The sequence below is a fragment of the Electrophorus electricus genome, chromosome 14 (assembly GCF_041902795.1).
Source record: "Electrophorus electricus isolate QZ-2024a chromosome 14, ASM4190279v1, whole genome shotgun sequence".
NCBI lineage: Eukaryota > Metazoa > Chordata > Actinopteri > Gymnotiformes > Gymnotidae > Electrophorus > Electrophorus electricus.
In genome coordinates, this window is record NC_137510.1 from 19,042,215 (window position 1) to 19,070,210 (window position 27,996).

Consider the following 27,996-nt stretch of genomic DNA (forward strand, 5'->3'; position numbering starts at 1 on the left):
CTGGACTACCTGTCTAATGGCTGCAGGTACAGCCTCATGCTACCAGTAGTGACAAGCACACTAGCAAACTGCAAAACTACAGTACTGTAGAGAAGAATCAGTCAGGAAGTGGCCACCACCTGCAAAGCCAGTCCTCTTTTGTGGGTTGTCTTGCCTCTCTAGATCACCTGTTCTCTCTTCCATTTGCACCAAAGCAGGTGAAACTGATTCACAATCGCATATGATTCCTAACTGGACAGTGTAACTGACTTGGTGTTATACTGTGATGAGTAAGTGTTCCCTTAATTTTTGAGCAGTGTACGCTACATAAGTTGAAGACAGTACAGCATACTTTAATAATTTCTGGACTAGAGCAAGTGTGTTGTATACACCACTAGATGTCAATATTCCCACCAAGCCAACGGAGGACCGCCCCCTTAGTTTCTGTAAACATGTGGGTATTTAGCTAGTTAGTTAGTAGGCTGTACCTTGAATGACCTAGATGTGTCAGAATCACAATTTTCTTTTTGTTTAATTAATCTTACATAATATGTGACATCGCAGTGGTAAATGTAACTATTTTGCAGTCTTAATTATGTTCAGATTTGATTAAATGACATGTACGTGGCTAATGTAGAGTGGTACAGTGGACAAGCCATAGCCGTCATTAGCTAGCTAGCTGTGTTTTTGTAAACAAAGCTATGCAGGTAACAGCATAAGCACAAGTCAGTTAGCGAGCTAGTTAGTTAGCTAGAAAATATATTTGCTTCGCGTAGCTAACGGTATTTGTAGCTGCCACTTCTTACCAAATTAGTTAGCTAAGTAAAACGAGTAAGATAACGCAGCTAGCGTAGCGAGCTATCGAGATGTCAGCCGTTTTAAGCGAACCTGATATTGCCTCGGAAACGGTCGTTTGCTGTTCCGCTTTTACACTTTTACAGCAAACTAGCTGCTGAGTTGATAAAGATGTCTTGCAGCATGACTGTTCAACGCATGAAGCTAATGTGGCCAGAGAGCAAGTTATCTAACTTGCGTAACAATGACATAACAGCTGGGAGACTATCTCAGTGGCCGCTGAAAGTGGTGGTTAGTGTTAGCACGTCGTTGTAGCTGGTACCTAGATTAACCGGACCTTGAAGAATGCGATATGTAACGATTTATGGGGTGTTTTTTTTTAGGAACGCTTTCAGAGTTTGAATGCTCGTGCCAGCGAACGCTCTCGTGATGTCTGTGACCTCTTTCCTACGTATGAGGTTGGTTAACTTCTAAGTATAATGAGTAATGTTTGAAGAATGTACACCAGGTGTTTCCAAGAGCTGCATATAAATTGTAAAGGAACTACCATTTGCCAGAACGTCCCTTCTTGTATTATGTCCTGCTTCACATGTAGAACAGCGTAATATATCGTTTTACTACCCACAAATGATCTCGGCTTATTCTTTGCTTTCTTTAACTCACTTAGGCTTGGTGGCAGATACAGTGCTGCTCAGATAGTTCAAAAGAGAGCTCTGTCGGGGGCGGATGCTGTTAATGCACTCAGACCCTTTTATTTTGCAGTACACCCTGACTTCTTTGGCCAGCATCCAAGAGAGAGGGTAAGAAATTAAAGCCTGATGTTACTGTCATTCCTTTGCAGAGCTGCAGTGTTCAGGGTGCGAGATGTCAGCTGTCATAGCTTATTTATGGCTATAGTGTACATGTGTTTAAGCAGACTTGCATCTCTCTCACCTCTTCAAGCTCTCTTATTTTTTGGTTTGCAGGAGGTGAATGAAAACTCTCTGAAAAGATTAAATGCCTATCTAGAGAGTCTTCAAAAGCCAGGCATGAGGTCACTCAAACCAACAATGCTCACTTTTTATGTCCGGGATACAAAGGAAAAGATAGAGAGTGAATGTGACCTGCTGCCCACTGGTAAGTCTAGAGCTCCATGATGCATTCACTGCCACATTTATGCAAAACACCGACAGGACCACTGCTGACCAGATATTTTTTGAGTGGTAGACCTTTCTCCATACATCATTAATGCTGAGGTGATAGTTAGTAATGCAGATTCTAATTGCATGGCAGCAGACCTATAGACTGTGACTGTACACCTACAAGCTAAAGGTGTATTTCTAATAAAGTGGCTCATGAATATGTATTGTTTGTTAAGCATTGTTGGAATGTTGGCCTTTGCAAAACCGATATCACAAAACAAAGCAATATAACTTACAGCTGAACACACATTTTTTATGCACTTTATCCAAACTGAACATCGCAAAAGTTTTGTGTGTGTAAAATTGTACCATTCACATAATTCAACACATAAGTTTGGTCAAAGTAACATGGGCTGGTCTTCATGCCATGGGCTCACCACTGTGTTTTAATATATCACATGGCATATCTCATTCTCAATATGGAACTAGGTAAATGCAGTACAGTATTCAGCTCTCCTTAATTAGTGTTGTCTAATCAGTGTAGAATACAGCTTTGAGCAGTGCCCTGAATGGTTTTCCATATATGCTGAATAGTGGCATAATTCGTAGTCTTCGTTTGTGTCCTGTGCACACTGACTGCATGCTTCTCTCAATGTTGAGTATCACTAGCATTTCCCTTCCCAAACAAGGGTGAGGTATTTTTAACTAAGCTCTGGGACATTCTCATACTATTGTTACTCTCCACCTGGCATTACATTTAACTGAACAGCAGAAAGCATATATTATCATGGTATGCATTGAAACAATGTTAATTTCGCTTTTCAAAGTGGTAAACACGGTTTTGGTGTCTGTCACTTCTTAAAGGATTGTGTGAAGGCAGATGTGGAGATTCGTGATAAGCATTAAAGCTGACTGAATCTTGAGGGTTTTTTGATCCACTCGTCTCCAGTGCTAAGCAGCATGGTGCACTTTGGTGGGAATAGCGGAGGAAGGCAGAGCAGTAAGGGGGAGGACTTTAGGGGGGCAGTTATCACAGGGCACCTTTCTTGTTTTCCTTCATTAAGTGAATGCTGGAATCACTGTCCTACATTTCCCAGGTTTCCGTTCAGTGACTTTAACTCTGCGGTCTAAGGATGTCCTTAGCACGGTAGTGGATATTTTGAAGTCCTGCAGCTTGTCAGTGGAGCACATGCAAGAACTCCTCAGAGCCAGAGCAGACAGCAAGAACCCACCCCAACCAGGCGGAACTCCTTTCTATCGGCCAATTAAATGGGACAGGACGTACTACAGCTTCACAGGGTTCAGAGACCCAGAGCAGGAGCTGGAGCAGGCCAAAAAAGTTGAGACTACACTCAGGTACAATACTTACAGCTACACACTCAAACCTAAGACCTAGCTGATCTTATGCCCTGATACCTCCACAGATTGAGTCTAAGGTTTTTTTTTTCATGCTTAAGCCACATTCTTAATTATTTTTCAGCAGGTGCACTTATGGCATGTCTAAACACATTTGTAGCCTAAATTTGATCAGACATAAAAAACAAACTGGATAAGTGTTTCCTATGGTGTTGCCATGGTGATGGGACCTGTTTCTAATTTGCATTTTCTATGCTTGAGGTCTCTTGTTTACAGTAAACAATAAAAGGTTTATGCTTTATTTAGCACAAGCTAAAAACAAGGCATGAAATGGCTACAACATTATAATGCACATTATCACATGAGTTTCTTGGTATGTTGCTCTGTAGTAATAATAGTACTGGAGTAACTGGCACCATGTACAGTAATTGCTTACTGGGACTTGATGGAAATCAGTGTTTTTACGCAATGCTGCTCTCATCCCCCAGTCAGTGGCTGACGAACAATGAGCCAGACGCTACGAAAAAGCAGAACGCCAGCATGCCACGCCGCGCAGAGCTCAAGAGGCTGAAGGGAGAGCTAATGGAGAAACTGGGCCTGCTGGATATCAGGTCAGCTCAGGATTGCTGCCAGCTCAGTCTAGGCAGGCAGATAAGATGCGTGAAAGGATGACATGCGGTCCTCCATCCTCCAGGTGGCAGCGCAAATGGGGTGTTGCACACAGGTGCTGTCAGCTACAGAGTCTAAGCCGCCTCTATTCACAGAGCCCAGAGGCTATGCTCAATCTGAGAGGTACTGTAGTCACAAATTGATTATCTACTGTATGAACCAACAGATGGATTAGATGAAGTACTCACGTTGGTTCTCATTTTAATTAGTCATTTTCCCACCACACAGGATACATAATAGTCTTCACTGACCAGTCAGGGATGAACGCCGCCGGCCATGTGATGCTGGGAACGATGGATGTGCACCATCAGTGGACAAAAGTACACCGCATGCTGTTTAGCCCATTGCCACCCTTAAACTGCAAAAAAAACTCAATTTTATGCTAGTAAACATATTAGAAACAACCAGATTTTTTTCTTTTCAGTGCTGTCAGCTGTGTGTGTGTGTGTGTGTGTGTGTGTGTGTGTGTGTGTGTGTGTGCGCACGTGTGCATATGTTCGTAGCTCTTTCACAGGTTGCCCAGTTACTGTAGTCTGCTTCAGCAGACAGTGTGGCTAAAGGATCGGATCGGGTTGCTGTTAGGGGGCATCCAGGTGATGCACATGGAGCGTGGGGTTGCCATCCTGCCCCTGGAGGAGCACTACAGCACCCTCAGCACCTTTCACAGGAGGCTGCTGCCCCACAGACTTGCCCTGCACCCCCGTAGCCTGCAGGGCCTCACCATGACCCTGGAGAAGTAGGACCTCACTTACTAATGTCCTTGCACTTGGTGGATGTGTCTGTCTATTCTCTGTTGTAATAACATGAATAGGATCCTGCTATTGAATACTGTTATGGGACTGAAACATTATTAAATGTTTTGTTTGTTTCTATATTGTTGCTGTGCTAAATATTTATTAGTGTGTTAATGTATTATTTTTGTATGTTTGAGTTTTTTGGTATATGTTCTGTTATAGCATTGTTTGTATTTTGTCTTTATTTGCACCATGACAGGGAAACAGAAATGGCTGGGGTTACCAAGCTGTGCTAAACTGCATGCTTGGCTCATTCTTAAAAAAATGTAAGGTTTCAGAAGAAAGTTAGGCAAATGGGCAAATATGAAAACATTTTATTTTGCATTGCCCAAGCAGTTGATGGTCTTCATCATTATCTGCCTAGTGTCTTTCTTTCAGTGTATTACTTTGTGCTGGCTAGGACCAGTGGGACCCCAGGGTTCATCAGTATTAGATAACCTCCTCCATCTGCTGCATTGGTCAGTCACTTGCGGTATTCTGTGTTCTGTGGTTGTCATAGTGACCGTTCCACTCCCACTCTCCATGCAATGGGCCATTTCATCGTCCCTACCATCTGTGACCTTGCCCAGCTGCAGAGCTTCCTGCAGAGCCATGCCGCAGAGGCTCGTGCCCGCTGTCTGCACAAGGACCAGTGAGTGCCACTCCAGCAGCTGCATATGGAGCACAGCCAGCTCTCTAACAAAGCCTTTAAAAGAGATGCATAAGTTGGTTCTTCTCAGTTGCACCGCAGTTAGCAAATAATCATTATAAGATCCTTTTGGAAATGACATATCAGCCTTAGCCAAGACGTCAGTGCTAGTGTAGTCTGTTTTAAGAAGCATCAGAACCATGGCAACTCATATGTCCAGATGTCCTGATTCCAGCTTTGAGTAGGGCTTTTTTACGGATGGCGTGTGAGCTTTGCTTGGGTAGTATGTGGGCCTCTACCGAGCCCCTTTCCTGTGCCGGATGTGCCCCTGCAGGTTGGAGGCAGAGGAGGAGGACGTCGTGTCCAGCTGCATGCTCGGTCTGTCCCTGCGCAGCCTGTCCAAAGAGCCCAGTGTGTCCAGCAGCCAGATGATCCCCTGCTGCACACGCCTGATGGAGGAGAGGTGGCCACACATGCAGGGCCTGCACCTCCGCATCTCCCACTTCTACTCTGTCATGCAGGATGGCGATCTGTGCATCCCCTGGGACTGGAAGGGCTGAGTCGTTCCTGTACGCGCACATACACTGCAAGACCTCGGACAGTGGACCTGGAACATGTGCTGGCGGACTGAGCACGACAGGGTGTGCCAGTTTACCTACTGCTATGTATGCTGTATAGTCGGAATGCACTTCAGTTCCATGATGCAAGCAGAGAGGTGGTTTGCTTTTTTTGATGTGGAAATTATGTTCCTATAACAAGTGAACAGTACTTGTATTGTGTATTGGTATTTTGGCTGTGTTTACTGTGATTGTGAGTTTGAACAGAAACACGTGCACATTGCAGTCTTTTCATTTATGAAAGGAAAATAAATTACTTGATTTGTCATTAGTTTGGTCAGGGTACATGTTTATTTTTTGAATGATCTGAAAAAATAAGAACCATGAGAGATCACATCAAGGTATGTATGCCATTACTATTATTGCCATTAGAAATATTGATTAGGATGTCATTCGAAGTCACTGTGTTTACGGTCTCAAAAGAAGTCTTGAAATACTGCCTGAAAATACTAAACACTGTGTAATGCCCCTGCTGTCCACTAGATGGCGATCATCTGCAGCTTTCAGGGAACTCTACTGTGCATGAAAAAAAACCCATTTCACTAATCTACCAATAGTTCATCCTCATTATAGAATAACATTTCATGTAGTTTATAGCAACAGAAAAGAGACTACAAAATGTGTGCTCAGTGATTCAGAAAACTGACATATTAATCTGACTTTAGACATGTAAACTTTACATACACATTACATTCCGGGCCTGCCTTTTAAAATGCATTTATATAAAGGTCACAGTGCTGCTCCTTAGACAAATCAGCAAACCAAGGAAATAAATGTAGTTTGTTGATATTTTTAATCCTAACTTCTGTGTTGTCATAATGGAGGAAAAGATGTATAAGTTAAATGGTTACCTGTAGATACTCTGTATATAACCTAGGTAGGCTAGCTAGCACAATGTAAATGTTTCAAGTGGAATAATGTTAAGGGGTATAAAATTAGCAAATTAGGCAATAACTACTTGATTTATGGAATTGTATATGAGACTGAAAAACACATTTGATTAAATAAAGCTGAATTCTATTATTCTTTGAGAAATCCAGAATGTTGCTTCTGAACATCATCTTTGTTGGGAGTAGCAGAAGCTCAAGTCTCATTGATATGTGCCAGTTCAGTCTATAACCGTGGATCACACCGAACCAAATGGACTCAGGTTTACATGATTTGAATGGAACTGGAAATTAAAATACATATGGAAGGGTATACGTAAGGTTTCAGCTGGAACAATGTGACAATTTGATGTGTACATTTTAACTTAAACTTTGCTTTTAATCTCTTATGCATAATTTGTCCATTGAGTAGAAACCGCAAACATTCTAAGTAAATAAGGCTTTTTTCTAAGAGGTATTATGGTGCTGTGAGCTCTTCTTAGTGTTAATCTATTTTGCCTCTTACTCATTTTTAAAGTAAAAAGAGGTTGTTCAGTTCTTGCAGACCCCCCTCAGGCTTGCAGGGCACGTTTTTAGCAGAGGTATTAAATCGAGAGGCTTTTTGAACTCTGTGACATGCAATAATTAACATGCATTAGGCTCCTTATTATTATGGTGCCAAATGACGGAGAAAGGGTGAGTTGAAATACCACACTGGAGTGAAGTCCATTTCTTCCCAAAGAAGCGCATTAATCCCTTTTGAACACGGTGCAGCTGATGCAAATGAAGGAAATAACTTTGTGACATAGTAACTACTGCCCTCATTAATGTAGACTGATGTGGCACATACAGCTCAAGTACAAAACAAGAAATTATGTTGTACAAGAATGAAATCAATAATAATAATAAATAATCACAATAATCAGTGTCGCACAGTGTGTGACATAGCTGGCCAAGAGCATTTCACTCTTTGTCTGCTGTAAAACTGGATAGGTAACCTAGATCCTTCTACATCTTACTTTAGGTTGGTACAGGGCCAGCTCTTAAAAACTGTAAAAACAAGTTCAACCCCTAGATGTCAGAAATGAGCAGACCTATTTGTCCACACATTCAAATAAGAAACGAGGAGTTGGATTTCAAAGACCAATTTAAATCATACCTTGATTCTAATGAAAGTGCTATTATACATTAAAATATTATTCAGTTTAATGCAATAACATGAATGTATTGCTAATTATTTTATGCTTAACATTTTTATATAGATGTCTTTTTTCGTCCTGTCTTTCTCTTACTGTTCTTAAGATTCCTCTTTAGTCCATATTTCACTGTGTAATGTTGAAAGATGCAAATCTGATGTTTTGTGTTGTGTTTTAAAGAGTCCTGAATGCCAAATTAATAACCTATGGATTTTTTTCTTGCTTGTTTGTTTTACAGCTCCAGTATGCATTGGTTTATAAGAAACTTATGAGCTCTTAGTAGAGTAAAGGGGTTTTAAATAATAAATATGGAGGTATCATAGCCTGTGACTGTGATAAGATTCAGGTCAAATTTGAAGTTGCTACTGTCAGATAAGTATGTTCACAAATTAAAACAAATGTTCTTAAATTAATTTCAGTCTGTTTATTAATTCCAATTACTGTAATTGCTTATAGATTTTTTTTTCTTTTTCCTTATTTGGCAAAACTGTGTGATTAAGTCCTAACCATATGTTTTTTAACACATTTAACCCAAATATGCTAAAGCATTGTGATTATTTGCGCAGATCACAGTAATGAACAGATTTCTAACAAGATTGTGTTTTGAGAATATAAGGTTTAGTCACAACAGTAACATAATGTATCACTGATATGCAGCCATTGTAAGCTACCCAGCACAAAAGCTTCAGTTATCCTAGTGAATGTAAATGTAACACATGGTTGATCGTGTTCCCTAAGGGAGCACTGGTGACACTTCTGCCCGTTGCACTATGGCAGCTTGGACACATGGCTCACACGTGGACCCTTCCACACTGCCCCTATAAAATTTCACTGCAATCTCTTTATGAAATAATGCATATTTGTTGCAAAGGCTGAGTGATGAGGTTTTGGGGTGTGGGGGGTGTTGACCCATTGACAATGAATGAAAGATACAAACATTTTCAAATAATACAACAAAAAAAGCATTAAACAAACAGGAACATCTAATAAACAAATTTCCTATTTTCAGCATTCAGGTGCATTCATGTGAGTGGCTTGTGCTCATTTATTTCTTTAAAATATACCATCTAATATTTTCAGGCTAAGTATTATGTTACGTAAATTTATCCTCACTGCTTCCAAGTGAAAATGACACTCAAAGAACTGCCTGTTTCTGGTGTTTAAGAAAGAACCAGTACCTCATTACACACACACATACACACAAACACAAACCCCTGTGCGTGTTGCCTGTGGTCATTTCCACCATCTGACCCTTCCCTGATTCGCAGAGTTTTGCAGTGCCGCTTCCCTCACCCCACCCCCATTCCGGTTTTCCTCATGAAGATCAATGAAATGTCCTTGGGATGTCCAGAACCTCCAAGCAGAGAGTGACCAGCCTCCACAGCCCTTAATCCAACTCACAATAATGGGGGTCAAAGGGTCTCTCCCAGAGCCCTGTCATTCAGTCAGGCATCCCACTGCTTTATTGGGCTGCTCGCATCTGGAGTGTAAACCCCACCGAGAGGCTTCCTCCTCAGACACTAAAGCCACACCAACACCCCATCCTGAGAGCCTGTAAATGAGCTCAAAAGTCAATTCTACATGTGGTAGCTATCTTTTATGAAAGGGGCCATCACTGTAGCATTACAAAAAGAGGCAGATCGACTTTGAGTTTTAAATTTAAGGTTTTGAATGCCAAATATTTTATTAATTTATTCAGACATTTGTGGATGTAACTAAGTGAATTCAAAAGAATGAAACAGCAGAACACCAAAACAACAACAACAACAACAACAACAAAATTGTAGGATGAATTTCATCAGTTATTTTAAAAGAGGTCATTTCTAGAATTGAGGAAGCTACTAAAATAAACTTTGGTGGCCATAAGATATCAACCAACCTACACTGACCCTATAAATGCCCGTAAGCTCAAAATCAACTGACAGCATCACCTTTACAATTTACAATGAATTGTAAGACAACTAATATAGCCCAATATGGAACTAGTTAATCTACTAGTTTATTGGTTGATGCCCTGCCCAACCCCCTCATCACGTTTGCTTTGCCCCCGTGTGATCAAGCGGAAGTGTGCTCAAATCTCCCAGTATTGAGGCATTTGCTCGATTATGCGCTGCAATTCACGTTACATGGACGTAATATCAAGCGAAATGCACGCAAATTCACATGGCATCAACATGCGTCCTTGAGAAGTGAACTCGAACTGAAACAATACGGTTTTCAATACTCTGTAGCGTTAGAGGAACAGACTGTGATATCGTCCTATCGAATAACCGAGTCAAGTCAAGGGAAGCCTCTGGAAAAACAACACTGATATTTTGAGATGAAACGGTAGGTTGAATTGTCCTCTCCTTTCTCCAAGAGAAACCTTAACTGTCCTAAGTTAAGTCGAGAAGGTGATTTCAGGGGTGAGCGGGGTTTTTTTTGCTGTTTGAAGCGAGACTGTAATGCAGTAAGAGGATCCCACAGGAGCTGCTAGCTACAAGCTACATGGGATATAGTTTGGCGAATTATTTAAATACCTTGTGCGCTGCATCACGCACCAACCCGAAAGTAAACCGAACAAAATCGCAGATGGAAGACTACGAATAAATAGAGCCTTCATGGGAGACGAAGAATTTTGTATTTTGGACGAAAAAAACTGACGGCGTATTGAACGTGTGGCCCCTTTAGTCATGCGACGGTGGGGGAGGATCGGAGCAGGGACCTCACAGCGGATTTCATGTTTCGCAATAACGTTAATACCCCACATCGGAGGGCTATAACGCTTTAAAATGACAACGGTTTGTTGGTAAATGGTTAGCACGCTCTGTTATGCTTTTTTTTTTTAAGTAGATGCTTCTAATACCTTACGGATTTATTACAGGCAGCTAATTAAGTTTAAGTTTATGCCAAATTTCAAGAACAAGATTGGAAAATCAGATTTCTCGATTCCCATACTAGCTAGCTGGTTCTATACGATTTATTAGGCTTTAAACATCCACCACCAGTTACACAACTACAAGAACGGTAGGCCTTTCTGTTGGAGTCTAATCAACATTGTGTTGCCCTAACGCCTAACAATCAAGGCAAATCAACGCATGTCTCTGCCAATCTTACGTCTTAAATTATTTACTGATCTGCGCTAGTCCAAATGGCGTCATTTCCAGATTCCGAATTGCAAACATGTCCTCTGTGTAAGGAATTGTGTGGCTCCTCTGCTCCGATTTCCTCCAGTTCATCTACCTCCTCGTCCTCCTCCCAAACATCCAACTCATCTACCTCATCCACCAGAAGACTCCACGTCCTTCCGTGTCTGCACGCCTTCTGCAGGCAATGTTTGGAGAGCCTAAGGAACAACGGTGATCCTTTAAAACTTCGATGCCCGACTTGCGACCAGAAAGTATCGATGACGGAATCCGGGGTGGACGCTCTGCCGTCGACAAATTTTTTGTTTAGCAACTTGTTGGACGTCGTGGTCTCCTCCGAGGAGCAGAGCAAAAATAACTGTAGAGGAAACAACCCGCACGGTGGTCTTCTCCGACCGCACCACCTCGCAGACCCTCAGTGCAGCTCTTGCGACGAAGGCAACCCCGCTACCTCACACTGTCTGGACTGCCAGGAGTACCTGTGTGACAACTGCGTGCGAGCCCATCAGCGTGTCCGCCTGACCAAAGACCATTTTATTGAGAGACTGATGGAGAGCTTGCACCTGGCGAATCGAACAAACAGCTCCAACACTCCGATCAGCCTGTCCCAGTCGTTCCACAACTTCTCGCTGCTCCCTGTTTTCCAGGATCGAGTGGACTACTGTCAACAACACGATAACGCGGTGAGTTTAAGGTTCTGTTGTGTAACTAAAAACATGCGTCGTAGTAGCGGATCCGTTACCATAGCAGTGTTATACCTATTAGGCCCGCTGTGCTACGAGAAGTAATATGGATATGAACTTGGAGAGCATGTTCCTGACAGCATTAACGTTTAATAAAGAGAGAAAATTGCATCTGTTCACTTAAAAATTTAAGAGAATTAGACTTTTACGGTCTTTTTTGAGTAAAAAGAAGAGTAGGTTAGTGTCTGTTTGTGACCTCTGCAGCGGTGTTTTATTGCACGAGATGGACAGTTTAACATCACTTGACCTACTGCCACAGGGGGAAATCTAACTGAATGCAAAAGTTGTGAATTTGGTTCTGTTGTATCAGAAGTCAACAGGTTGTTAGTAAATATTTAATCATATTTATCTAACCATGAAGTCGGCTCCCACATATACAAGCACAAGGTCTTTTGTTTTATTGAATACTTAATTTTATCGCAGGGTCAATTTTGTGCCGAGTTCTGCCAGTTAAGCAGACTTAAATAACTCATCTTAAAATGTTTGCTTTGTTTTCTTGTCATGTATTTTCATCTTAAAATTGTGCCATGATGTCCTGCTGATGGGTTAGCCATAGGCCCTTCTAAAAAGTCAGTATTGTCTGTATAGTATTCATAACCCTAATACATCATAAACTACTGAATAAATGGAATTGGATTGAATGGTACAATAATTGTTTTCCCATGAGAATGTTTTCTCAAACATTTCTGTTACTTAGGAACTTTGCAAGATTGAGAACTTGTCATAGTAATATTTAAAATTATTCAAACTCTTGATTACAACAGTGACATGGAATCGCACAAAAAACCCGTACATTTTCTAGTATTCTGCTCGTGTGGCAGAATTGGACCAATCGTTGTCAACGATGAATGTTTGAATGTACCATGCTGAATTCAGGCAGTGGCCTATACGGTATTCAAACAGATGAAAAACAGGTATCTGTAGCTATTTGGGAACGAATGTTTTTGCATGTATACATGTATACATTTGCTTTTTGATCATTTAAACACCCAAGGGCTTTCCTGTGGCTGTGCTGGTCCTGTGTGGAATTAATTCCATTAATGCGTTTACATGCATCCTAATAATCCTTTAGTAATTGCCTTGGTAGTTCGATCGGAATAAAAAAAAATATATATATAAGCACTAAAAGAGGAATAGATTGATCCTACTGGGCTCAGTACGAATTAAAAATTGCATTTGATTAGCTGACGTATTCTCTTAATAGTTTGTTTAATTAATATAAACCCTTGAATCTGATTTCGCAAGTAGAACCTTTGCGAACCTTTTGAATTCCGAATGGGAATTCATCTAATATTTAGAAAAGTAATGCCATTTTCAATAGGTTATTTTTGGCGTTTTAATGGTCAGCAAGTAGGTTACATAAACAGCACATTTGAGTCTGCAGTATTTTAATAATTAAAAGAATAGGTCACGTAACACACGTAACATTCTGATAGGACTTCCGGGAGCATCTCGTGGTAACCTTAACACTAAATGGACCGCGTTAAATGCACAAACGTTTTATTTGGAATACGTGTATTGTAGAGAGAAAAATATCACACGAATGTATATAAACGGTTAACTGAAAATCCTCGCTGTGAACGAACTAATTTGGATCGACGTAAATTTCTGCATGTCATCGTAGTGACCAGACCTTTAAATAATGACTGTCCTTTGTCTTCCCAATAGAGCATTGTTGGCCTGCACTGCAGTAGCAACGGGCTGTCAGAGATGCTCTGCTCCATACACTGACGGTAGTCATGCTGTCGATTGCACCAGTGGGCAGCACTGGGCCAGGCCTCTGCACCCCAAACTGCAAGGTTGCTGATGGCGCCTGCTGCCTGCAGACTCTCTACTGAGGTTCTGCAGGTTCTTTCTCAAATTTTTTTCATATGACTGCAGCTGTGGGGCCCTTTAGCAAGTCACTAATATTAGATTGGTTCTAATTTAGTTTACCCACAGTTGTGCAGTGTCATGACACTGTTTAGACTCAACAGTTTAGCCATCATGGCTAGAAGAAAGCATGACTAAAATTCTGCTTCATCTTGACTTGTGAGCAGAAATTGTGCATGTTTGAAACAGACCGCTCTTTCCCAAAACTAGCAGGGGTGAATCCATTGTAAGCTTCGTCTTAACAGGATGCTTTTATCAGGAAGTCCAAACTAGAGTCATGAAATCATGTTTTCAAAATATGATTAGTGTGGTCATGTGATGTTATAATTTCTCTATTTGTAAATATAAGAATAATAATAAATATGCTGCAGCAATTCCTGGAGAGGCCTTGCTCTGCACATTTTTAGTGTTCCTAATCTTAAAACCTGATTCAACTCATAAGATAATTACTTCACCCTCAGGCTTCTTAGAGCAGGAACGCTAATTATCTAGCTCTTAGGCTGCTTGGAGCTTGACAAGAAACGCCAAAATGTGTAGAGCACGGTGTCCCCAGGACAGGAATTAGGAACCACTAGTGGCTGTTTGGTGGTTGGTAGGATCAATGGCAACATTGTTCCTTGTTTCTTGTATCTAGCAAATAGAGCACTGGCCCAGCTTAGGGACTACAAATTAAAAAAAAAAATGTAACACTAAATCTCCAAGGAAATTCTTTTTGATTTTTCTTTATAAAATGTACTTATGATATGAATTTACAGTAAAGTGGTTTGGGGGTGAAGTCAATAGATATGTGCATGTATGTTCATGAGCAGTGGGTCCTGTAGACAGTGACTGAGTCTCCATAAGAGATGCCGGCTTCCAGAATGCTATGACATCAGCTCCCAGGAACCACTGCCTCTCTCTGCTTGCTTTTCTGCCCATATTGCTATTCCCTGTTTTTTTTCTCTCTCTCTCTCTCTCTCTCTCTCTCTCTCTCTCTCTCTCTCTCTCTCTCTCTCTCTCTCTCTCTCTCTCTGCGTGTGCACCTCCCCCATGTCTCTTCATCTGGTCATGTGTAGTGATATAATTTATCTAAATGTGCAGTTTAAAATAGTCATATTTCTCACACACAATTGATCAAAATTAATATCCTGTACAATTATGAGCCAATAATTTTTTAGTGTGACCAAAACATGTATGTATATATGCAACTTCACACACATGCCACAGAATTAAAAGGGAACATGTGCCGGTTCACCCACTTAGATGAGTTGCGATTGCTGTTATCAGTTTTAGTCCTGCAAATCACTGTGTTCATTCACTCTGTCTGAATTGTCTTTTATATCAGAATATCATTTTTGTTTTTTTAAGTTTTTGCTTTTTAAAATGTTGGGCTTGTTAATTGTTTCAAATGGTGCCATAAAGAATGGAATGTGGTCCTGTTTGGTAAGGGTAAGCAGGCCGAGCCATTACTTGTGTCTTGCACACCCATTCTGCCAAGGGGTGTGCTTCGATGAGGAAGGGGGGGGGTGTTTGTGGGTGTGTGTCAGAGAATTTGCAAGTGAAAGGTCAAATAGTTTGTGTGTGAGCAGAGGGTCAGGGGCCAAAGTCCATCACCTTTGTTTTTCCTCTTGAAGAACAATAACATCAGCCTCCATGACTTGGGCTTGCCTGTAGATCTGTTCTCTGTATTACAACATTTGTCAACCTTAGAATTAGATATTCAGTTCAGCATTGACCAATGAAATGCATCAGGCAGCCTTGTTGTTCCGTTCCTATGTATACAGATTGATTCCATAGCTTGTTTAGTTGCTTTACCCTTTGTCTTGCTGTTTGGATCTGTGCATGCTAAGCAGCGCTTGGCTCTTATGTGCAGAAGTTTTTAAGGTACCTTTTACAGGTTTCAAGACTTCTGAATCTGGCACAGATGAACGCTCACACTAAAATCATTACTGCATGCTTTGTTTTCTGATGATTTGGAGAGTAAGGCTTGTCATTTTAGTAATCGCTACAGCAACTGTGCGGTCGTAAGCATTCTTCTTTCTGCTGTCAACTCAAAAAATAACCAAGTATTCTGACACAATGAAGTAGGAAGAATTTTCCCCTGCTGAAAACAAACAGTGATCTGGAAACTGACCAGAGGCATGTAACATGATCTATGCTTATAGGATCACTGATTTGGTTCCCACCTGTGTAATACAGTAGAAGCATTCCCAGGGATTATCAATTGGATAGTGGTAGCCAAAAATACTTAATTATTTGTATCTTTTAAAATATTATTGAGCATCCCCCTCATTTGCAGAAAGTCACACATTTTGCAATCTGTTAGAGAATCATAAGCATACTTTAAAAAATATATATATTAATGAATAATTCTTAATGCTTTATACATTTAACATGTATCAATCTATGCTGTGCATTCAGAAAAAAATCTAAATGGTTATGACTTCTTAAGAATACTTGAGTCTGGTGGTGAACTTGTATCTGTATATCTGGTCATTCTGTCTCATGCAAACTGTTTAGTGTTAAATTGACTTCAAAGCTATTTTGTGTGTGTGCGTGTGTCATGTAGATAAGTCCTAGTAATTTGTTGCTAGGAGAAGTGAGGTAGCATGGGACAGTACAAGCACTCAGTTATTGCCCTTAGGCCAGTGGTTAGAGGTCAGCTCAGGAAGTTCCACCTGGCTGCTATGTGCTTAGCTAAGAGGGTGAGAAACTATAAAGATTTACTGTTTCATGTGATTAAGTTGTAACTGTCTCCCACTGTATTAGGTTTGTCTAACACTGTGAACTGCCTCAAAAGAGCATGCTGCAGTATGTGCATGAACTTTACATTTTTTGTGATTATTATAATGTCATGAAATGCCTTTTTTATTAAAATCCTAAAACATATTTTAAAGGTTTTCCTTCAGAATTGGGCTACTTTTTTGATGTGTAGCTAGTTGACTTCGCATGAGTTTCTCTCAACATGCTTGAGGGTTCAGCTTTTGCAGCATGAGGCCAATAAACAAGGTCATAAGCTAAAGACAGTAGGAATCATGGTTCTAAGTTTGGTGTGTTTTTCATGGGTTTTGGTGTAATGTGCTGCGTTTCAGTTAGTTTAGCTTTTGGTTTCAGTCGCATTGCATTGATTCCACTGCTTCCCTGCATGCAGTAACCTCTGCTCCACCCAACCACACCCCACACCAAATATCCGTTTTATGCCAGGGGCCTGGCTTTTACTAAGGGTACTCTTTGTTTGGCGTCACTGCAATTTAATAGCATTCGACCTTTAACCTTGCCCAGAGCAACTGTCTTTCAGAGCATAATTTTCCAATAGAACCAATTTTTTTGTCAGCTTTTTTAGAATCTGGGTATTTCCTGGTCGCACATTTCTGCAGATCACACAGTGGTTTAAAAACCCACTTCATTAAAAATCCCACTTTCTGTTCTTTTTTTAACCCATCCAACATCCCATGATCAAGAACACTAAGAACATGGGCAACGGTTCCTGGAGACCTGTATGATCATACTTTTAGTAATGTCTGCCTGCCTGTCAGCAGGAGTTATTTAAATTAATCTTTTGTTGGCCCTATGCAAGACGAGCATAAAATAACATTTCCTTACTTTTTAATACTGAATAATGTGTTGGTGTGATGGTCAATTGAAACTGAAATTGATCTAATATTAATGTACAATTAATGCAAGGTCTAAACCGTACCGCAAAGCCTCAAAGTTAGGCTGCCCTTTTTGTTACTTGAGTCTCCATTCTTTACAATCAGGACATGTATAAACTGTGTGACTAAATGTTGGACAAACATTTGCATACATTATCCCTATCACTGTGACCTGTAGTTTTTTCCAGTATTTTGTTCATTTTGGGACAGTATCACTTTTGTTTTCAAGCCCATCCTTCAGTGTTTTTGAAACATTTCATTTAAAATCTTTCATTGTGACTCGAATTGGGCCGTGTTAAATATTCTTGTGCTGATTTGGGCTCTAAGATCCATCATTCCCCTGGTTATGTCTTCAAGCCTGTAGAATGGAGATGTCATACTATGATATACAAATGCCTCCTGCAGAGAAAACAAGTACCAGACAGCCACCCAACAGCACGCTATGGCATGTGCCCGCATTATGGGTTTAATGAAGATTACAAAAGATTTCTGCTCTTCACCAATATTGTAGAAACTGTTAAGGGCATACCAATGTAGCCATCCTGAGAATGATTTTATTTACTTTTTTCACATGTCCCCGGAAAGCTCTTGCACTAGTGCTTTTAAAGTTGCATTTTCATTTATACATTTAAAAACTGTGGGAAGGTAGAAGACCCAAATATAAGTTTTCCAAGACTTTATAAAGCTCTATTCTGTTGATGCTACTCAGTTAATGTTAATGAGTACCTGCCATCATGCTTCATTCATTTTCTTTTTCTCCTCCCCAGATGCAGTAATAATTTAAGACATAATTTGACATGATTTAAAAATAATTTCACAGTTAAAATAATCAATGTTTTTGTGGGTGGGAAAGGCATTGTATATTCATCCCAGTAATCACTCCAATATCCATATTGCTATCCTCTTTTATGTTTGCTGCTGAGTAAATGGTCCAGCTTTATTGTCTTGTTCATTTTCCAAAGTGAACTTGGTGTCTGAGTGTTGTGAAGGCTTGCACCTCTGGGACTTTGATCTTAACCCAGGTGTATCATCTGGAACAATGGCTGGGGGGGGTATTCCCCAGAAGGTGTCTGGGCCTCTCCTTCCCTTCTGTGTTTAGGATGGCTACAATGGCAGTCCATGTGACATGTGACGGCCACATTTCTGTCTGGAAAAAATATCCTTGTATTTAAAGTAGGCGGTGTTGAGACAAAAGGTGTTGTCCTTTATCAGCCATTTCCTCTCAGTTTAACTTTACACCATCAGTTTCAATCCTCCAGAGTTCTCATCTATTTTTGTTATGATGGCATAGGTGTGAAATACTCATATTTAGACAGAATAAATTATTTATTTTTAATAGATTATTTACTCATTTTATATTTCAGGAAGTCAGTGACATTACAACTAAATTTTTGTTTTTGTTTTGAATGCTTCACAAATACTTTTATCATGTGAGGTAGCTAGAATATAATCCTCACATATACCACAACATTCAGCAGCCTCAGTAGGTCTAAATGAAGCAACATTTACAAAGGCAAACTAAACAATAAAATCATGGCATGAACTCCAAAGGCCATACTAAAGATTACTGTAGCTTTCATTATTCTGTGAGATTAATGATCATTTGTGCCATCAATTCAAAACATAAGTAGTCCAAAGCGCGGTTCTGCTTGATCTTGTGCTTATGCTGAGAGTGCTGGATGGTGAGTCTCTGGTTTCTAGTGGGGGTCTCTGTAAAAGCAGTGCAGAAAAGCCTTTGAGCATGCATTTTATGACCCTATTTCAGTGACTCCATTTTCCCGTGCTTCTTTGTTTTTAACTGTTTTCATGTGCACTCCTCTTGGACCTTTGATATTGAATCTGGCAAGCCATTCTTGCCAATCTCTGAAGAACCCAAGACGCAGGCCATCTGTTGTGGGCAGTTGCTCTGTCTGGGAGTGTTCCTCTGAAAGGCCTTCCTCCTTTAGAGGTTTAGAGGAATGTGGAATGGTCAGCACATTGAGAACTCACCAAAGATTGATGCCTGTAGACAGTCACAAGACTAGAAGCCAAACATCGTCTCCTACTGACAAGCTATTCTTTCCCACCTGACAGTTTGAAATATACTAGTGAAATGTTGAAAATGACCAAGCCCACCCTGCAAGAGGCACATTTCATAATATTAGTGAGGAACATCTTTAAACATATTTATGTAATTGGGGAAATTTGTAGACTTTTTAAAAAGCATATGTTGTTGTTTTAGACCAGAATACAGCATTATTGTATGTATTTGCACATAAATCAGGGTCCACAAGGCAGAGGCTTTGAATCCCTTCCACTGTTTACGCACTGATGTAAGCACTGCAATAAATATTTGGAGCTTTTAACCCTAGATGTTTGGCATGAGCTGGTGGTGATTGCACTCAAACCCTGGCCCGTTGTAGGAGGAGAACATGGTCCCAGCTCCTTGTTTCAGCATCTTACAACATTTAGATAGATGCTATATCTGGGTAAGCATGAAACATATAATTTTGACTTGGTGAGTTATGAGATTCTAGCCTCCTCCCTCCACACTTGCTTCTTCAAGCTTCCAAGACATCATAGTCTTAAAGGTTTGCTTTCCTCATAGCTATAAAACAGGACTCAACAAGAGTGGGACACATGTCTGAACGTTTAATGCTGTTAAATGAAGGAAGACAGATGTACCCAGCTGGGAGAGGGAGAGAGCACTTAGAAAGGCCTGCAGATGAACAGTGGAGAGCTTCAGATATTCCACCAGTCAAAACAGTCACTTGCAAGTTCCAACAGAGCCCTTTATGAGGTCTAGACTCACATTGTTTTGCATAGGAGGTCTAGCCTTGAGATTTATATTAACAGGATAGCAGACATGCCCTTTACAAATAAAGCTAAATCAGAAAAACTACAGGCCAGTACTACTCATCAATAACCCTTTAATAGCACTGAGGTGTAATATCGTTTTAGCCGGAGACGTAGGCCATCAGGGCATGTTGGCATGTCTGAAGGGTTCCATCCTCCACAGGCCTAGAACTGGCTTCTTATTGTTGCTGTTTAGCATGTGTCCCAACATTCAATTGAGGAACGGACTCCTGGACACACAGAATGCTTGTGCCTCATCCTGTTATATACAAGTGCGTAGAAGGTTACGATGTCGGTCAGGTCCAGGTGTCCTGGTGAATTGTAGGTGTTGTAGGAGTAATATGGCAGTTTCTTATTGTCTCATCCACACACCCAGGTTAGAGGCAGAGGTTTGTTTGCCCTCTCGTGAACAGTCCATGAGGTCACCTGAAAGGGTAGTCGCCTCCTAAAGTGGTCAGGGGGTTACTTGCACAGAGAGAGTGAGAGAGATTTTGATTTGTAATTCACAAAACGGGCATTTGCTGTTTTGTTGTAGCTCTTTTAGTTTAGGATCATTCCATATAATACCTTTTTCTTGCCAATTCTTTTGCTACATTACAAGTGTTAACCCCAAATGAAGACTGTAGCATTCAAAATAAGGTTTCGTATAGACCTGTATTTGAATGACACACTGCAGGAGGGGAAAGGAGGTAGCAACATGTAATTCTCGTTTGGAGTCGGGCTGTGTGGTGGGGGTGCTGGAGTAAGGGAGGTGCTAGAGAGTGAGTGGAGCGAAGCACTTTGCTAAATTCTCTTACTGTTGACATCTTTGTTTCTCAACTAGCAATGGCAAGGTTTCAGGTTTAGCCGGTTTTTCTGTTGTGTTTGTGTGAGACCTAATATTTGAGTCAGTTTTTATTAAAAGACAAACTGCATCTAAAATGGTTTTTCTGTATATAGTGCATTGGTGTATTGCGTTCAAAAAAGAAATGTAAAAGTTTTTTGCTCTAATAACTTAAATTTATCCAGAATGGCATGGATGCTGGCCAGTGATCATAACAGCTTTGCCATCTGTTCTAGTATTACTGTGTTCGCCCTAATGTAGTACTATAGTTTACCATGGAATTTCATAGAGAAAACTGATGCCTTGTTTGTGCCTTATACATTAGTTCAGTATAAAAGAAAATCGCAAGGACAGGGATATATTATATAATATCTTTCTTTTTTTAAATAAGGATGAAAAGGCATGGGTTTAAATTAGATTCCAAGATATTTGAGCAGTTTGATGGAGACTTCATTATTGAGCTTGTTCTTTCACCATTTGTTCTTTCCCTGAAGCCTGTTGCATATACTTTGTCATGTCCTGTCATGTCAAAACTCGTATTACATATGCTTTCATGTCATGTTAAATTTAGGATTTCTTGAAGTAAAAATTTCTGTAAACATTTTGTCTATGAATATTTATTTCCCAATATTTAACAAAATACAGATTTCATTTTGTGCCTGAAGTTCTTTACTGCAAGAGAACATCAGTCCATACCTGCAAAGACATTTAAAGACCCCTAGATTCCAGAGGCCCAATGGTCCCTCATTTCAGGGAGAGAGAGGGTACATGTGTGAGGGGAGAGGGGTTGAACTAGTTAATGAAGGGGAGAAAAAGAACAGGGGAACATGCACAAGTGCGTGAAGTGTATGTATCATAAATCAGAGTCTTGAAGAAAGCTGACCACAAACTCTTTGCCTAATATTTCAGTTTGATTCAAATTGCACTCTTTTGTATAGTTTTGATTTCTCCCAAATATTAATTTGGTTGTTTTATTTTATTTTATTTTTTTTATGGCCATCAGTGGAGGGTATGTTTAACTTATTCAGTATTGAATTCTTTAGTGGTGTTCCTTTTGCATTCATTTCATATTGTTCTGGGTCTTTGTGGCCATCACAGTAGGTTCCCCCAAAAGAATGGTGAGTGAGTGTTTGTTAGTCATCTCCCTGTGAGAAGTCTTCAGCTCTTCCCTCAGGTCTGCCCTTCCATAAAGCTTTTTCCCAGGCTGTACTTGCACGTGGACTCTGTGTACACTGGCACAGTCAGGCCATCTGGTTCACAGAGAGAAGGGCCAGCTTTTCCGGGCAGGTAATACGAGTGGAACCACAGCTCAGAGTTTCCTGGCAGCTGCTCCTGCTCTGTGCTCGGCAGGTGTGCCATTAGCATTTGATAGAACCTTTGGTAAAGATGTTCCTGTGAAGGAGGCAGCTTGTACAGACCTCTATGGGAATGTTGTACTGCAGGGATTGTGAGCGTAAGAACAATTTATTAAGGGCTTACTCAGTAATCCTATTTTCTAACACATTACTGCAGGATTTTTTAAAAATTCAAATGAAAACTGAAAAGCCCTTAAGGCTGTTGTCTCGTCTCATCTTCAGATGTTTCTTAAACAACAGTGACATAATTAAAAAATTAGACAGATGAATGACAGAACAATAAGTCTTGAGCAATCCATCACATGTTGTCAGAACACAGGAAACCAATAAAGAGGGGCTTTGTTTTGGAGCTTGAAAGGATGACGACACCTCCTCTTTGCTTCGTTAGTCACTCACTGACCTTAGTGATGAGCTGGGTTCTTTTTCCCTGATAACTGAGGATACTGGTCTACAAACAGATTCTTTCATTTTTGTCTGTTATTTCAGGTTTTACATGCTCTGTTTTGCTGGGAAGGTCAGACAGTTTCTCTTGTGGAAGGAGCTTGTGTATTGTAGCTACTGGTGTGATGTTGCAGCAAACCATGGCATTTGTGTGATATTTAATAAATGTGGCACATATCAAATAGTTTGGTAAACCATGATTAACTTGAGTTTCTTTTCTCTTTTGACTGTTGCCATTGAGAAATCTACTGATGTGGCTTGAGTTTGAGTCTGGAAGTATGGCAGTATATGATTATGTACAGCGATGCACAAATGAATACCTGGATACCAGCTGGGTGGTGGGCTGGCCTGGGAGTGGCTATGCATGGGACTGATGTGCTGTTTGGCTCTCTCCTGCCAGGTGCTGCGCTTTTTCTGTGAGAGCTGCTCCATGCCCATCTGCAGGGAGTGCAGCGTGGGAAGACACGTGGGCCACAGTGTGTCCTACCTGCAGGACGTGCTGCAGGACTCACGGGCGCTCACCATCCAACTACTCGCAGATGCCCAGCAAGGCAGGCAGACCGTACAGGTCAGACAGCGTTCTACCACACCCATCCACCAATCATGGGCTTTTACATATTGGGACAGAATATTGTGATTTAGAGACTATTATGTGAAAATAATGTTAAAAAAAAAAAAAAAAAGCGTTTTACGCTTTACATTTTTAGTTGTAGATTTTTGCACTAATTATTATTTAGCCATACGCTGATTGATTTTATTGCCTGTTTGAACTGTGACATGTATGAGATCTACCTTTTCAGTTTGCATTTGGGGAAGGGGAGAGCTGTCAACACATGGAAAAGCATGTATAAATAAAAATATGCATGGATAATTTCTTTTTGTAAAAGAAAAGTGACTGACTGAAGGCTAAAATGTTTTTGATAAAGTGTCTGTGGACCTATGTTGTGGGGAACCCCCTCCCTCTGACCAGAATGGGCCAATTTCCAAGCCACAGTCATGGCCCCGATGGCCAGAACAGGATGCATCATTAGTTCTATATAGAGGAAATGTTTCGATCACTCCTACTTTTGGCTTCAGAGGACAGTTTGAGGGTGGGGGTGGGGCTAGGGGTGACGTGTCCCCAAAGAGAGATGTTCGCATGTTTCTTGGTGACACTGAGCAGAGCTTATCTGCAGGAGGAGCCCGTGGAGTCTGAAAGAGAAAGGCTGAACAGATTGGTGCTTTCAGAGCATGGATGCTATTGAACAAGGACTTAAGAAGGCATGACTGCCCTGCCCTCTCTTTAATGTGCGGGTTGAGTTGGCTGTGCACCTCCTCTGGACACTCCCTCCACTGCACGTCACTTCTGGGCCCACTGAAGTGCTTTGCACGGTATGCTGCTTCCAAAACAAGACATCTTGGATCAGCCAGGATTTGCTCTTGGCAGTGTGCTCATTTTTGGCTCAGACGGGCCCCTACACAGGCTCTCAAATACAGATCACACATTTGGTTGCTTTGGCGAATGGTAGGCTGTTTTGTGCTTTGAAAGACAGTCCAAGCCCCCCAGTGTGAGTTTAATGTTTAGCTTCCAAAGTGGAAGGTCAGCTGGCAAAGTGTTTCATAATGATTGTCATGCCAGATGCTGTTGGAAGGCTCCTGCTCTCTGGAAGGTTCATCAGCTCTAGGCTAGAAGCAGAGGGGACCAGCTGCAGCTACCCCAGCTCGGCTGGGCTCTTGGACCCTGTCCTAATCCTATTACTGCGTGGTGTTAAATAGGAAGCCTCTAATCGGTTATGGGCCTCAAAGCGCCTGCAGGGTATTAACAATGCCATCGGACAGCGGCACGTTGAGAGTGCCCTGACCGTGACTGGCCCGTGCCATATCAGACCCCCGGCCCCTCGTCCTGCATCAGACCCCCGGCCACTTGGTCAAAGTACTCATTATTTTCTCGATTATGCAGACGGTTCTGCAAGTATGGTAATGAGGCCCCAGTCATCTTTACATATAATGTATACAGTCTGAAAAAAATAACATATACAATGACTGCAAGGACTCAAAACTGCAAAATCTCATTGATGGTATTGTCAGAAAAAAACTTATCTATCTCCAAATTACAGGGGAATTCTTGGATCTCCCTTACATGGAGGACAATGGCAACTTTGGGAAATAATCTCTATGAACCAAACAAATGCCAAAAAAACCCTTGGAAGATTGTGGTTGTCGTTATGCATGCTGAGGGGGAGTGCGGGGGTCCAGACTCCCTCTGCCAGAGCATTGTGCTGCTTAGTCAGAGGTTAAAGGTCATGACACTGCTGCCTGATGTCTCCCCCCCCCCCCTCTGTGTAATGGCACAAAGGGAACCTCATGCTTTCATGCATCCATTCAGGGTTACTAGCATAGCTACGTCAGCATTTGTGTGTACGTGTGTGTTTGCATGTGTGTGGGGAAGGTCTTAATTTTGTGGATGTCTGTATTTATGAATACAGTATTCAGTATCCCTTACTAAGAAGTAATTTCTGGTCTTTTACTGACAGTTGTCTGAACTAAACCATTTCTTGTACTACTTTTTCTGTCTGTTCTGTATTTCATAACTTCACACATCGTGGGGCTTTTATGCCCCCTTCTTTTTTTAAACTGCTTGCTGAGGTATATTGTACAGTATGCTGTTTTTTGTATTCTGTGAACACTAAGCGGCCTAGCTGCTGCTGCTGCTGCTCTTGTTGCAGCTGAGCATTGAGAAAGCCCAAGCCATCGCCGAGCAGGTGGAGCTGAAGGCCAAGGTGGTGCAGTCGGAGGTAAAAACCACCACGCTGCGCCATAAAAAAGCCCTGGAGGAGCGCGAGTGTGAGCTACTGTGGAAGGTAAGCAGACTTCCCAGCTTGGACCAGGGGCCCCCCTCCATGTTTGCCATGGGCATTAGGAACAGGAGTCTTTATTCACTTAACTGAAAGATCGCCTTACTACTAAGGTTACACTGCTGGCTGGACAGGAACACACCCTATTCAGGAGCGAGTGCTTTCTTGTGACGTCGAGGGTCAGATGGTGTATACAGTTACAGCCCTGGTCTTTTAGTCCTGAGCAGGAGGCTTTGAAAGCCCAAGCTGTCTTTTAACGCCATGGTATCGGGCATCACTTGAACAAACCAGTGTGTAACAAGATTCATCAGTGCATTTTTGTTGCTTGATGATCACTAGTTAATCCTGTAATAGCAGCTAGACTTCAGGGTGTGTCCTAGCAACAGAGGGATTTGAAAATTCAGTATCATTGACGAGTGTTTTTAAATGAAATGACTTTTCATTTTCATTCTTTTTAATTGATGTTTGTCATGCTACATTAATATTATTCACACACATTCCAAGCTCTCAGATATTTCTTTAGTGTTATCGCTGGAGAACCAGTGTTGCATTTATGTGCAAACGTTGTAGCGATTTTCTACAGTGATAAAGCCTGTATATTAAGTAGTTTTTAATACTTTAAGAGCAGAAACGTATGTGCTGCTGTTTGAGCTTTTGTCTTGGTGAATTCACTGAAAATCTTTCAGGCAGCCTTCCCTGTTCAAACCTCTGTTTCCTTGTGCAGTTGGAGAAGATCCGGCAAGTGAAGGCCAAGTCGCTTTACATCCAGGTGGAGAAGCTCCACCAGAACCTCACCAAGCTGGACAGCACTATTGCCACTGTGACGAAGGTGCTGGAGGAAGGCCGCAGCATGGACATCCTGCTAGCGCGCGAACACATGCTGAAACAGCTGCAGGAGCTGAAGGCACTGCGCTGCGTCCTTCAGCCGCAGGAGGACGACCGCATTATGTTCACACCTCCGGACCAAGCACTGCTCATCGCCATCAAGTCCATGGGGCTCATCAGCAGTGGGGCCTTCGCGGCCGCCACTAAGGCCCACGGTGAAGGCCTGAAGAGGGCGCTGCAGGGGAAGCTGGCGTCCTTCACAGTGGTGGGCCACGACCACGACGGAGAGCCGCGGCTGTCCGGTGGTGATGGCGTCTCTGCGGTGCTGATGAGTCCGGACGGCAATTTCTCCAGCGCAGACGTGTCTGACCATCAAGACGGCACCTATTCAGTCAGCTATGTGCCCAAGAGCGAAGGGGAGCATCTGCTCTCAGTGCTCATTTCCAACCAGCACATCGAGGGAAGCCCCTTCAAGGTCATGGTCAAATCCGGTCGCAGTTACAGTGGCATTGGCTTGCCTGTGGCGTCCTTTGGTGGAGAGGGTGACGGCGATGGACAGCTGTGCCGTCCCTGGGGCATCTGCGTGGATAAGGAAGGCTACGTGATCGTGGCGGACCGCAGCAACAATCGCATCCAGATCTTCAAGCCGTGTGGCACCTTCCACCACAAGTTTGGCACTTTGGGCTCACGGCCTGGCCAGTTTGACCGGCCCGCTGGGGTTGCCTGTGACAGCCAGAGAAGAATCATTGTGGCTGATAAGGACAATCACCGCATCCAGATCTTCACCTTTGACGGCCAGTTCCTGCTCAAGTTCGGCGAAAAGGGAACCAAAAATGGGCAGTTCAACTACCCCTGGGATGTGGCCGTCAACTCTGAGGGCAAGATCCTCGTCTCGGATACACGCAACCATCGCGTGCAGCTGTTCGGGCCCGATGGGGTGTTCCTCAACAAGTACGGCTTTGAAGGTGCTCTCTGGAAGCATTTCGACTCTCCTCGAGGGGTCGCCTTCAATCAGGAGGGCCATCTAGTTGTGACTGATTTTAACAATCATCGCCTGCTCGTCATCAGGCCTGACTGCCAGTCAGCCCGCTTTCTCGGCTCAGAGGGAACAGGCAACGGGCAGTTCCTACGTCCGCAAGGCGTAGCCGTGGACCAAGAGGATCGCGTTATTGTGGCCGACTCCCGCAACCATCGTATTCAGGTGTTCGAACCCAATGGCAACTTCTTATGCAAGTTTGGGACTCAGGGTAGCGGCTTTGGGCAGATGGACCGCCCGTCGGGTATAGCCGTTACCCCCGACGGAATGATTGTAGCCGTTGACTTTGGAAACAACCGGATCCTCATGTTTTGATGTTATATAAGGTTTAAAAAGTATGATGGCTGAGGGGAGGGGGGGGAGGAGGTTTTAGGAACACCCTGGTCAGGAGCGAACCATGGCTGAATGTTGGAAAAGTGGAAGTAGTGTGGAGCCTTTTTTAATATATAATATA

The 27,996-nt window shown here is 42.0% G+C and overlaps 2 protein-coding genes across 10 annotated transcripts; both read left to right on the forward strand.

The window, feature by feature from the left end:
* The first annotated feature begins 404 nt into the window (after positions 1-404).
* On the forward strand, positions 405-7,001 carry tcaim (T cell activation inhibitor, mitochondrial). Of its 7 annotated transcripts, none has more exons than XM_027032467.3 (11): positions 405-545; positions 1,158-1,232; positions 1,442-1,574; positions 1,740-1,890; positions 2,993-3,251; positions 3,740-3,862; positions 3,946-4,043; positions 4,149-4,240; positions 4,424-4,656; positions 5,214-5,345; positions 5,677-7,001. In XM_027032467.3, exons 2-11 carry the CDS (start codon positions 1,177-1,179, stop codon positions 5,900-5,902), a joined length of 1,503 nt encoding a protein of 500 aa, XP_026888268.2. In that variant the 5' UTR covers positions 405-545; positions 1,158-1,176; the 3' UTR covers positions 5,903-7,001. The 7 variants fall into 7 exon arrangements, with proteins under 7 accessions (XP_026888268.2, XP_026888271.2, XP_026888267.2 ...); XM_027032470.3 differs by having other exon boundaries at positions 1,537-1,574; XM_027032466.3 differs by having other exon boundaries at positions 416-1,065.
* A 2,016-nt stretch (positions 7,002-9,017) lies between these two features.
* trim71 (tripartite motif containing 71, E3 ubiquitin protein ligase) lies at positions 9,018-27,969 on the forward strand. Of its 3 annotated transcripts, none has more exons than XM_081696354.1 (5): positions 9,018-11,027; positions 11,235-11,829; positions 23,248-23,415; positions 25,553-25,687; positions 26,406-27,969. In XM_081696354.1, exons 2-5 carry the CDS (start codon positions 11,407-11,409, stop codon positions 27,855-27,857), a joined length of 2,178 nt encoding a protein of 725 aa, XP_081552480.1. In that variant the 5' UTR covers positions 9,018-11,027; positions 11,235-11,406; the 3' UTR covers positions 27,858-27,969. The 3 variants fall into 3 exon arrangements, with proteins under 3 accessions (XP_081552480.1, XP_026888248.2, XP_026888247.2); XM_027032447.3 differs by having other exon boundaries at positions 9,018-10,349; XM_027032446.3 differs by having other exon boundaries at positions 9,018-11,829.
* Positions 27,970-27,996: the final 27 nt, after the last annotated feature.